This window comes from Xenopus laevis, chromosome 4L (assembly GCF_017654675.1).
Source record: "Xenopus laevis strain J_2021 chromosome 4L, Xenopus_laevis_v10.1, whole genome shotgun sequence".
Classification (NCBI taxonomy): Eukaryota; Metazoa; Chordata; class Amphibia; order Anura; family Pipidae; genus Xenopus; species Xenopus laevis.
Genome location: NC_054377.1, coordinates 72,271,804 through 72,285,307, shown reverse-complemented (window position 1 = coordinate 72,285,307; position 13,504 = coordinate 72,271,804). Strand labels below are relative to the sequence as shown.

Here is a 13,504-nt window from a genome sequence, read left to right as displayed (position 1 = left end):
AGTTATCGTGGTCTGAGATGGGTTTAGCCCGGTAATCTGACTTTTTTGGGGTTTTCGGGCAAAAAATAAGAAAATCAAGCGATTTTGGTTTTCGCTCGACTTTATTGAGTTTTTCCGTGATCCGATTAATTCGAGATATTTTATTAATAAATAAGGTCAAATCGAGCATGGGAGTTTGATCATGGTTTTTTTTAATAAATATGAGATAAATTAAAATTTTAGTAAATAACCCCCTTAGTGTAATATGTAAATCAATTGCAACATTTCTTTATGGACATCTGCACCTTTTCTAACCATGAACACCTACTGTGTTCCTTAGTTAAACAATCTATAGGGCATCGGTCGATGACCATCTGTTTCAACCTAGTGTCTTTTGACCCTGTCCATAACAGTATATTTATTGTATGCTTATAGTATATGCTTACAAGAGTATGGGTGAATTGATGACTGAGGGGATTTCTAGCAGATTCCTCTGTTGCTGCTGATTGATGCAGCTGTTTTCTCATGTTCATTGACAGAGGTGAGACATCAGGTCAGGGTTAAGAGCAATCAGTTTAAGCCGTTTGCATGGGATTCGTTAGCATGTTAATTATTGGCAGTTTTTACTTCAGCTAACTTTGAATAGGAAAGATTAGTTCTTTGAAATAAGACCCTTGTTTTTCTGCCTGCAACTAAAATTATTTTGGCATTAGTTTCAAAGAGTGTATGGGACTTCGGTAACATATAGGGGGTTAGTTATAAACCTCGATTTTTTCTGGTCAAGGTTTTTTGGGCTAAAAAATGTTTATTATACCCCTAAGCTGCAAATAATCAGAATCAGAAAATCCGCTATCTTGAACCTGTCAAGGTCATGTAGAAGTCAATGGCAGATGTCCCTTTTACAATTTAAAGATATCGGGCTCTGGGCTGGGTTTCGTCTAAAAATCTGAAAAATTCAGAGTTTTGTGATAACCCGTCAAATCTGAAAAAAATGGTATGATTCAGGTTTTCACTCAATTTTATTGAGTTTTTTCCAGACCCAACTGAATTTGGACAAGCTTGGTTTAATAAAAATATAAGATAAATTCGAGTTTTTGTAAATAACCCCTATAATGTAGTATTTTAAAGAGACAGGAATTCTAAAAAAATAAATAATGGTTCCTACTGAGGCCTGCAAGAAACATTAAGATGAAATTTAACACAATAAACTGGAGTCTGGAATGTTTTATTTCAGAGGAGTGAATCATTATCCCTTTTTTATCCCTTTTCCTGCAACCAATATAAAACTGGCTTTATTTAGCAAGATTGCTATGTTTTGACAGTTTCCCACTGATAAATAATTCACCATAGTTATTATTGCGGATACCAGATGCAGATATCAGGCTGACACTGATGTGTGTTTATATTCTGCTGGAGAGGTAACAAGAACAGATATGGGCAGTTTGTATTTGCTGAACTACATCCTGAGGAGTTTTTAGCACATGCTGACTACTTGGTGATCCCCCCAAATCTTCATAGGTCATGTTTCTGTGCTATGTAGTAGGCTGATTAGGCTGATGAGGGAATTGGTTGTGCTCCCTGCTGCTATTCATCACCTTGTTTTTTTCTGGTTTTCTTTTCTTAGGGAACGATTGTTAATGAGAACTGATCAGTCTTGATTATTTTTTATCAAGCACCATTAAGGTAGCATTTTGTTGCAGGGAGGTTTGTATATTGTTTAATAATTAAGGAAGTCACAATAATGGACCAGTTGCACATATTTTATATTCTACAAATTTGCCAACCTTTCACTTAAAATATATAAAAACAGGAAGGTTAAACAAGGCAGGATGTTAGGATGATAGATGGTAGGTACTGGCATAGGGAAGGTAAACAGGCAAAGGGGGATAATGTCCAGAACAAGCTACATAAGAGGTTCGGAGATCAAAAAAAATGGCTAGGTCGGGCAATCTACGAGTCAGGACCAAGCCAAGGTCTTTACCAGTAATAGAAACTGAGCTTGTACACAGCACATAGCACCAGCCAGGGTTACCAAACAAACTGGCAAAGTTATTGGCATCAGTGTTTTTTTTTTACTTTGAATTTGGCGCCATCCAGTGGCACACTAACCTCTTGGTGTAACCCCTGTTGGCTACTGAGGCACTCAAACAAGTTGGTACCCTGAGCATAATGGCATTGACTTCACTGGATTGGTGACATGCCATGTGCTAAGACACAGGAGGAAGGTTGCCCAGTCTAGAGCCTGCACTAGCTTTACTGAGCTGCCAGACAGGAATATTAAATTTTAATTAAAAAAATGTAACGCATGGAAATTATTATTATGAAAAAAGCTTGTATTTTTGATGTACTATCTGAACTGAAAAAAAGTTTTAGACGGTGAACAACCTTTTTGATTTGTATAACACCAGTGAGAGGATTTACTCTAACACTCACGGGTACAAGCTGTGTGTTTGCCTCTGATATCAAATAAAGCTATTGTGAGGCAAGGAAGGGGGTGCCACCCTAGGCACTGGACTCTCCTTTTGTGATCAGTGCATGTGTCATAAATGTATTTATTTCTTTTTATGCTTTGATCGCCAAAGGAAACGAACCACCTCCCTGTAAGCTCCATTGCCATATTTAACCATGATGTGTCCAGAAACAGCCAGGAATTATTTTGGCAATATAAATATATATTAATACTGCCCTAGGAGTAGATGCCACTCGTGTCATTTTGTGCACAATGGGCAGTTGCTGGCAGCAGGTTTCTCTAAGTGCACAACAAAACAGTGTCATGTAGCTATAAGAAAAGCTGCAGCTTGGAGTTTGTTTATATGGAGCTCAATATCGCCATATAACGAATAACATGTATTGCCAGGTCTAATTTTCAAAACCAGCCCAAGTCAGCTCAAAACCAGCCCAAAATTAGCCAAGAGACACTTCAAAATGAGCCCAAAATAGCGCAATATGTGCAATGAAATATATATATATGAAAATACGCCTTTTTCAAATTTCCACTGATTCACACATTTTTTTTGCAAATTTTTCATGAAGCAAAATGGAATAGATTCGCCCATCACCAGGGACGTAACTACGGAGGGGGGCCAGGAGATATAGGGGTCCCATAAGGACCTAATAAGTAAACATTTTCAATAAATATTGAACCTCAACCTCTGACCAGCAGATTTTTGTCTCAAAATTGTCTGAAATTGATGAAAGTCACCGGAAAATGTGAGAATGCTTAAGAGGGATGGGAGGTTGGGATCCAGAACCCCAAAATCTGGTAACTCCAGTCCCATTGCATGCTGGGTATTGTAGTCTTACATAAAACTTGGCAGACAGAAAATTGTTAACAAAAACTACATAACCCAACATGCATTGGGAGACACAGGATCGGCAAGAAAAAACTTTGGCTGGTTTCCACAGTACAAACCAGCCACAGGCCCAAAAAGTAGCCCAAATCCGTACCTTGGGCCAATTGAAATTGGCTGGAATAACTCCAACCTGACAACCCTGCGAACAACCATTTTTATAGGAGAGAAGATCAATTAAAACAGAAAAGTCTCTGCAACAAGACCCCGGAAGCGGAAATCGCTTTCCGGAAGTTGAGGTTCCTTCTCCCAGTTTTCTCTACACGTTTTCCCAGTAACTAGCATGGCCGAAAAGAAGGGACCGGAGGCGAAGAAGCAGAAAAAGATGAAGAACAAGACCAAGGTTGAAGAGACTGATGCGGGAGATGAGCCCGGAGGAGCGAGTGGGGAACAGCAACATGCGATTACTCGGTTTCCACCGACGTTCAGTTTGGCTGAGATCAAGAACAAGCAGCGCCGGCAGTTCATGTTCATGAGGCTCAAACAGGAGAAGAGGAAGGTGAGAATGTTGCTGTGCTTCCGCCAAACCAAAGAGGCTTGTGATGTCCCGACTATTCTGTTTGTTGAATGTTAGGGGTTGACCCGAGAAGGGAAATTGTTTGTAGCTGGGGAATTGGGCAGTGACAGTTCTCACAATGCTCCATGCGGCTAAACTGCAGTGCGATACGGCTGTGCTGTGTTCTATGTGCAGTTTTCATTCCTTTGCCCTCTTGCCTTATTACTATTCTCTAGTTATGTAGCACTGACAGACCCCTCAGTACCTGCATTCAGCATCATTCACAACAGTTCCTTTACACCTCACAATCTAAGGTCACTTTCACACAGTACATCTTCTATTATTAGCCTTCCTTTATGTTTATGGAGTGTGGGAGGAAACCCAGGCAAGAACTGACAGTAGGGTTTTATAATGATTTTATTTGAACTGACAGTAGGACCTGGTACCTAACTTAATCCCAGTACTGCAAGGAAGAAGTGCTTATATTTACTAACCACTGCCACCAGGCCTATGTCATGAATAACCACATTGGCACGAGTTGTTTTATAGCACTTTTTGAAACCAATAGCAGCACAGCCACATTATATATCATATATAAAGGGGTTTCAAACTCTATAGGTTCAAGCCCCTCCCTCCAGTGTAGCTCAACATTTAGTCAGCAACTTGGCAGATGTAACAGACATTTAAAAACATTATCATATCAGGCTCCATGTTGTATTTGAATATTGAAGACCGCATATAATTATTCACTGTAAATACAATCCATATTAGCCTGTAAGCTGGGGGTTCCAGGAATATCCAGGGAAATAAATGAGTATTCACCCTATATATCACACTAATTGGCTTTCAGACTGATGTGTGCCCCCATTTGGGCACAGGTGGTTTCCAGTATTTCAATGCCATTTGATTGGCTCCAACCATATAAACACCTAGTGTGCCCAGTGCCCACCTAGGTACCACACCTCAGCTTGCCCCTTCTCCCAGGGCTGGATAATTGTGCAGACTGTTTGGGAATTGTGCTGGGAAAGCAAGTACAACTTCCGCTATCCTTTCAGATTTTGTCAAAAGTATCTAGCTGCAGACTTGGGATTTTTTTGCACTTTTTTATTTACCATATATACACCCATGGGCCACACCACTAAAACTGCCAACCTTAGACATGAGCCCAACAGTGCCTGTGTGGTCATAATGATATTCTGAGATGACGGGACAAAGCAAAAATGGTTAGATGTTGTAAGCTTTTTAATTTATGTTGTTCAATGCTTAAACCGAAATAAAAAGATCTAAATTATGTCATCCAAACTAAGATTGCATCTAGTTAGCTTTGACACAGAGAACTGGCTTTTATACAACTGAAACCAGCTTTAGCATGGCAATCAGATTCTTTTATAGAGAACCAGGCAAACCTTTTTTCTTTTGTGCTTTGAATTGCTTGTTAATATTTATTTCTTTTTTAAACATCTACAGGAAAAGTTGTCTCTCAGAAAAAAACGCAAGAAGGAGAGAGAAGCACTTGGTGATAAGGTTAGTCGGTATATCCCTCATTGTGTTGTGTTTTCAAATCTAGCTATCCTCTTTTTATCTTAAGCAGGTGTAGTATCACCAGAAAACAACAATGGGTTTGGGCCCAGCAGATATGTCAGAAACGACTAAGAGGCCTGTGACAACTAGTATAGAACAGTAGACTGAGCAGAACTGATGGTAGGAAATACTTTTGCAAATTCTGGCATAGGTATTAAAGGACAAGAAATGGGGAAAACTGTGTTAATTTATTGGAAAGGTATGTTTAAAAACACCAGTAACACTGACAATTATTATAATGCTTACCTCAGCCACTGGGAACTATTCTAGTGAGTGTCAAACCTCAATCTTCTTTTGTCTATCCCTGAGATTTCTTCTGTGGCCCTGGGCTTTGTGAAAGTGCATTAGATCAAAAGTTTGGCTTTTTGCATCTAAGTTCCATTTTTGCCCTGTGCACGGGCACAGCCCAGGGCAGCTGCAAGTTATCCTTGGGACAGGTGAAAAGATGATGGCATGGTGCTCAAAAAAATAGTACCCTGGGCTAGTGTGTTTTCAGTGAAGAGGAGTGTTGGCCCAGGGTCTTAGGTAAGAGCTTATAATCACTTGGGGGATAGGTTTCTAACAAATAGGCACCTCTCAGTGATTATTATTTCCTTCTCCTTTAGGGCACATGGAGTGTTTTTTCTTCAGGAGGAAAGAAGCATATCCATTCCCTTCTGTATCTCCGTGTATCTGCACTGAAACGTACAGTTTCTTTCTGAGAGCAGTTACATGGAGCGGAAGTCAGCCAAAAATGCCAGCATTTGTGTTTTTTAGGCTGAACTCTGCACTGTGTAAATGCACTGCGACAGAATTTGTACTTTTCAATGCAGATACATAGACATGCAGAATGTAGTGGATCTCTCCGACTGCATAAAAAACATAGGGTGAGAACAACATTGCCAAGGTTCCAAGTGTCCTTTTTCTTCAATGTTTGTGCTACTTTCCTCTCTAGCTATTTTCTGTTGCTGAATCTCTGCCCAAAATATAAAAACATTTTCACAGATCGCTAAAAACTCCTGAGTTAAATCAAATAATTTCACCATCAAGGAAGCTGTAAATATTGGTATTACATTTTTAAATACTTGCAAACAGATTTAAAAAAAAAAAAAAAAAAGCATGGGATTATAAAGAAAATAAATAACTGTGCATAATAGATGCTGCCATGTTGTAGATTGTTGTGAATTGATAAATTGTGGTATCTGTCTATAATAATGGCCCACAATAAGGATGGGTAGCAGTAGGCATTATTTGCCTTGGTTATATGGCTTATAAATTAAAGTACTTGGTTTTGAAATGCTGCAGATCTCACTAATGTTTGTATGTTTTCCACTTGTTTTTTTTCTCCTTAAACAATTGAACTGGGATGTCCTACTGATAGGGCACAGCTGTGTAAAACATATATTTATCAGTACTGACGTTAAATTTTGTTTGTTTTTAAAGGCTCCCCCAAAACCAGTTCCAAAAACAATCGAAAATCAGCGTGTATATGATGAAACAACAGTGGATCCCGCAGATGAAGAGGTAATTCATTGCAACAACTTCCCTGCCCTTACTTTAAAAGTGCAAATATTTGTCTTTAGCAAAGTTATACAGACGCAAGGATCTATTATCCAGATTGCTTTGGACTTGGGGGTTTTCCGTATAAGGGATCTTTATGTATTTTGAATCCACATACCTTTATTCTGATAAAAATCATCAAACCCAATAGGATAGTTTTGTCACCATATACTGTGGTATTGCAGAGAAAAAGGAAATCATATTGAAAAATTGGAATTATTTGCTTAAAATGGAGTCTATGGAAGACCTCCTGTAATTCTGAGCTTTCTGGATAACCTTTTCCTTTCTTTTTGCCAAATACATTTTAACAATTTTTGGCATTAATAAATTTACTACACTTGACCTGGTGCTGACTTTTGAAAATCACATTTTAAAAACATAAGTAGTTAACTATAACTTTTTTGATAAATGCAGTGATATCTTGAGACATTTTATAATTGATCTTTATTTTTATTTTTTTAGAAGCTATCTGGTTCCTAGGGTCCAGTAGCAAGCATAGGTTTGCTGGAAAATAAATAAGATGGAGTGAGTAACAATAAAATTGTAGAAATCATTTTTTTGACTGCTGGGGTTAATGAACCTAAATTGAATTCTGGAAAGAGGTAGAAAAGGACCGATTGAAAATTTGCTTAGAAAAGGATATTTAACAATTATATGCGACCATTTATTTTTCCTTTGTTCGCTATAATGAGGTTTTTTCCTCTAGTGAGCTGTGGCGGAAACAGTACTCACAGTGCTGATAAAATAGTATTTGTAAATAAATGCCAACAAGTGTCGCTTTTACAAGTTAATAAATATTGAGATCTTTACTTTATCAGGTGGCATTGGATGAAGCGACAGATGAATTTGCTCCATATTTCAACAAGCAGACAACTCCAAAGATTCTAATTACTACATCTGACAGACCTCGTGGGGTATGTAATGATGTTTTGTTCTCTTTATATTCTTTATGAAAATAACAATTTGGCCATGTCCATGCATTTAATTTTAATCGGAGAATAAGTTTACTGCACTCATTTATTTATCACCGGAAAAGGTTACCACCACCAATTTGTTTTTCATCATCTTATTTCCATAATCCTTGAAAATGTTAGACCTGTTTTCGGATACTTAACTGATATACTCACAGCCCTCTACATTCATATTGGTCATGTGTATACATGCACACCAGTTCTGTCTTGCAAATTTAGCACAGAGTAAATGTTAAGGAAGCACACGTACTACCGTGCTGCAAATCAGAGCTTTTGGGCTGACGCATATAGGGCACACTTAACTACATATCCACCAGGTCTAGAGAAACAAAGTGGGCTTCACTTTAACATACACCATATGTATTGGTATGATGTTGAACATAGGCATATATTGTCTGCAGCAGCATATTACATTATGATTTCATAGAAAGGTCACATAGAGATTGATATGTAAGCAAAGTTGAAAAAAAGGCATATGCATGTTTTTTTTTTTAATTAGTTTATTTGTTTCTTTTCAGAGAACTGTGCGGTTTACAGAACAGTTATCTTCGATTATTCCCAACGCTGATGTGTACTACAGGAGGGGCCTTGCACTGAAAAAAATTATTCCCCAATGTATTTTAAGAGATTATACTGACCTTCTTGTCATCAACGAAGATCGAAAAGTGCCAAGTATCCTTTATAATGTTAGGATAAGATACCAGGATATCCAGTGCCAGTACTAACTGTCAATGTTTAGGAGATTACTGAGCATTTGTAATTTAAAGGGGAACTCCACAAAAACATAACTTATGCTTTTTGAAAAGTAAACATAATTGCAAGCAACTTTGCAATATACATAAATTAAAAAATATGCAGACTTTTCATGATTTTTAATGGTTTCTGACAGTTCCCTAAGCCTAGCCCCCTGCTCTCCTGCTGATCTCTCTGACTACTTTGCTGACTACTGTTACTTTTTTATCAACAGCCAGCTGTCCTTAGATTGCATCCTCCAACCCCCACAATTCCCTGCACATGTGATTTCAATAAGGAACGGAACATCACAGTGCAATGCATTGTGGGTTATGTAGTTCCTGCATGCTGTCTGTAAGCATTAGCTTACATGGGTAATCTTGAAGCTGGAGGCACACATCTCCATAAATTAAATTTGCCTTTTACAAATATTTGCCAAATGTTTCCATCAGCACAGGTGCCTGGCTCCACTATCTGTTCATGCAGCAAACTTAGGGTTGTGCACACTTCAGGGGGTCTGCAATGCATATGACTAGCTATTCTTATCATGATGTTACACACCATTAAAGGAGAAGCAAAGCCTAACTAAAGAAGTAAGCTAGAAATGTTGTACATTATGTTTTGAGCTTCTATACCAGCCCAAGGCAACCACATCCCTTTAGCAGTAAAGATCTGTGCATCCAAAAAGGCCCCAGTAGCTCCCCATCTTCTTTTATGCTGATTTTTATCCGTAAGTAATGTGTGAAACCTTTTAATGAGCAAATTGGGACCTTACAAATTATTAGGCTGTAAAGAATATCTTAAACTCAACTTGGAAACCTCTTCCTTAATCTAAGAATCCTAGATGGACTTGTTCTTTGCCATTTACCTGATGGGCCGACTGCTCATTTCAAAATGAGTAACGTTCGTCTGCGGAAAGAAATGAAAGTAAGTTTGACTATGCTGCTTTGCATTTTGTTCCTGTACCTAATGTATTATAAAATGAGCAGAAACATGCCCTCCATGGCTTAATGAATCTTTCATTTGTGCTGCCATTTTGCATGAGTACTCGAAAACTGCTGCATGATATTCATGAATTTGACATAAGCATAAACATGTTGAATATGTATCTTAAAGGGGTAGTTTAACTTCAGGTTAACTTTTAGTATGTTAGAGTGGTGAATTCTAAGCAGCTTTTCAATTGGTCTTCATTTTTCCTTTTTGAATAGTTTTTTTTTTTTTTTAGTTATTTGTCTTCTTCTTCAGACCTTTTCCAGCTTTCAAATGGGGGTCACTGACCCTATCTAAAAAAACAAATGCTCTGTAAGGCTACACATTTATATTTTTATTTCTCACCTGTCTATTCAGGGCCTTTCCTATTCATATCCCAGTCTCTTATTCAAATCAATGCATGGTTACTGGGGTATTTTGGATCCTAGCAGTTTGCCAAAATTGCTAACTGGAGAGCTGCTGAATAAAGAGTTAAAGGGGGTGTTCACCTTTGAGATAACTTTTAGTATGATGTAGGGATTAATATTCTGAGACAATTTGCAATTGGTTTGAATGTTTATTATTTGTGGTTATTTAGCTTTTTATTCAGCAGCTCTTCAATTTGCATTTTTAGCAATCTGGTAACTAGGGTCCACATTACCCTAGCAACCTTGCATTGATTTGAATAAGAGACTGGAATATGAATATGAGTGGCCTGAATAGAAGGATCAGTAATTAAAAGTAGCAATAACAATACATTTGTTGCCTTACAGAGCATTTGTTTTTTTTTAAAAGCTGCAAAGAATCAGAAGAAAAAAACCCCCAAATAACTACAAAACTATAAAAACATAAATAATGAAAACCAATTGAAAAGTTGCTTAGAATTGGTCGTTCTATAACATAATAAAAGTTACTTTTAAGATGAACCACCCCTTTAACTCAAAAACCACAAATAATAAAAAAAATTAAAACCATTTGGAAATTGTCTCATAATATCACTTTCTATTAGGGATGCACTGAATCCACTTTTTTGGATTCGGCCGAGCCCCCGAATCCTTTGCGAAAGATTCGGCCGAATACCGAACCGAATCTGAACCCTAATTTGCATATGCAAATTAGGGGTGGGGAGGGAAAAAACATTTTTTACTTCCTTGTTTTCTGACAGTCATGCAATTTCCCTCCCAGCCCATAATTTGCATATGCAAATTCTGATTCGGTTCGACCGGGCAGAAGGATTCGGCCGAATCTGAATCCTGCTGAAAAAGGCAGAATCCTGAACCAAATCCTGAATTCAGTGCATCCCTACTTTCTATATCATAGTAAGTTAATTTAAAGGTAAACAACCCTTTAAACTTACCAGCTTTTCTTTGGCTTATGGAAAAACAGAGCTGCTAGAGCATACAGAATATGAAAAACTAGATTGCCTATTCATTTCTTACAGAGGAAAGGCAAAGAGCCAACAGAACACAAGCCTGAAGTCATTCTGAATAACTTTACCACAAGACTGGGACACAGCATAGGCCGAATGTTTGCCTCTCTTTATCCTCATGATCCACATTTTACAGGAAGGCAGGTGGCAACATTTCACAATCAGCGAGACTACATCTTTTTTAGATACCACAGGTACGTATATTTTATATCACTGAAATTGTCTGGAGACAAAGCAAGCTTGTTGCACCACCAGATTGCGAATGGCCAGGTCTGTAGCCTATTCAGCCACTCACTGGGCAATAATCTGATTGACAGAGTGGGATACAAGAGAGAGGATCACAAGGGACTCATGCAGCCACTGGCAGATGAGATTGGTTCAACATGAAGAGTTAAATTAGAATTTGCTCATATGTGAATGATTATAGATACTTTGATGATAATTAGTAATAATAAAGCATCGATCTATTGCACCATACATTAAAGGACAAGTAAAGGCTAAGTCACTGGGGTGCCAAAATGGAGGGAACCCCCAGTGAATTAAATTGCTACGTTTTTCAACAAGAGTATGCTCCTTTTCAGAAATTCGGAAGATGGTGCTGTGCCGCCATGTTACTTCTAATTCCTACGTGTCCTTTGTGTAGGTTTGGGCTTGTGAATGCAAATAATATTAAATATTATTATTAAATATAATTGAATATAAATATATTAAATTACACATTTCTATTCTGCTCTCAATAATAATGTATTCTGAATTCCTGAGTACCCAAGAGGTGGGGTCAATACAGTAGGGATCAATTCGACTGGAGCAAAGACAAGCAAAGCATTCTGCCCATCACAGATTGGTTTGATTATTTAGGGCATACATTTGCTAAGAGAATGTGTCAAGTACAGTCCTCCGTTGTGCCTAAATTTTAGGCAGTGGCTCAGATGCTAAGTGTGAGAAATACTTCAATTTTACTAAACGTTGGTTAAATTAAATTGCATCTTCATTTGTTATCAGGGTGCCTAATTATACATGTTTTGGTTCATAAACAAATGCATAAGAACAAGTTATGGATTTAGTATCATTTTTTTTTTTTACAATAGGTACATTTTTAAAAGTGAAAAGAAAGTAGGGATACAGGAGCTTGGTCCCCGGTTTACACTGAAGCTGAGGTCTCTTCAAAAAGGAACATTTGACTCAAAATACGGAGAATACGAGTGGGTTCACAAGGTATGCAGTGTCATTTCTCTAGCAGAAAAAAATAGAATGGGAATGGTTCTATTCTTTACTGCAGGAAAATATTTCTTGGTTCTTTGTGTTGCAGGATACACGCTAGCCATAACAATGCAAAGAAATTGACATTACAGTGTAGTAGGTGTAGTGGATTAGGCTCCAATAGGAGGTTAAGTTACTTTAGGATTAATTCTAGGATCAAAACAATGACGGATTCTATTTAATATGTACAATAAAAGCAATATGGCAGTTTATCAGGAAGGCAATCTATACCTCTTCTGATGGAAGGATTTTATAAAGATTGACTTAATACTCCATGGGTGGCAGAAGTGCAGAAACGTTTACAGGTATGGGACTTGTTATCCAGAATGCTCAGGACATTTGTTTTTCCTGACAAGGGGTCTTTCTGTAATTTGAATCACCACACTTAATCTACTAACAAAAAAAAATCCAATAGGTTTGTTTTGCCCCAATAAGGATTAATTATATCTTAGTTGGGATCAAGTACAAGCTACTGTTTTATTATTACAGAGAAAAAGGAAATCATTTTTGAAAATGTGAACTATTTAATTAAAATGGAGTCTTATGCAAGACGGCCTTCTTATAATTCAGAGCTTTCTGGTTAATGGGTTTCCGGATAACATTTTGGGGTTAGAAATGCATGCATTCAACATCCTCCTAAGATGTGATGTTTTTTTAAAATACATGTTACTTTGGGTTATGAAGTGCAGTTTAAAGAGAACTTTTTTCACATTTTTCTTTCCTTTTCAGCGCCATGAAATGGATACCAGTCGAAGGAAATTTCATTTGTAACCTAATATGGAATCGAACTGCAGTTGAACTTTTGGGTTGGCAACATCTGGCATTGGCTTACAAAGACTAATTTATACAACCAGGTTCACTCCTGAGTGACCATGGCTCAATAAATACTTTGTGATACATGTTGCTCTCTATTTTCATTTTGTCTATAATGCAGGTACAGTGGCTGTAGAACAATGGAAGCTGCACAGGATATCCATTTAGTACAGTAGTGAGCTCTCTTGTAAAATTGGTTGAAACAGCAAATCTCTCTAAGTTCCAGCTTCTGAAGAAAGGTGGCACTGTTCAGCTTTATTTAAAGGAGAACTAAACCCTAAAAAGTGGCTAAATACTGAACCTATTGCACCAGCCTAAAGTTTCAGATTCTCAATAGCAGCAATGATCCAGGACTTCAAACTTGTCACGGGGGGTCACCATCTTG

At 37.7% G+C, this 13,504-nt stretch overlaps 1 protein-coding gene across 1 annotated transcript; it reads left to right on the top strand.

The window, feature by feature from the left end:
* The first annotated feature begins 3,469 nt into the window (after positions 1-3,469).
* On the top strand, positions 3,470-13,205 carry rpf1.L (ribosome production factor 1 homolog L homeolog). The gene is made up of 9 exons (XM_018256793.2): positions 3,470-3,828; positions 5,293-5,349; positions 6,829-6,909; positions 7,764-7,859; positions 8,435-8,588; positions 9,493-9,575; positions 11,059-11,240; positions 12,135-12,261; positions 13,036-13,205. Exons 1-9 carry the CDS (start codon positions 3,613-3,615, stop codon positions 13,075-13,077), a joined length of 1,038 nt encoding a protein of 345 aa, XP_018112282.1. The 5' UTR covers positions 3,470-3,612; the 3' UTR covers positions 13,078-13,205.
* The last annotated feature ends 299 nt before the right edge of the window (positions 13,206-13,504 follow it).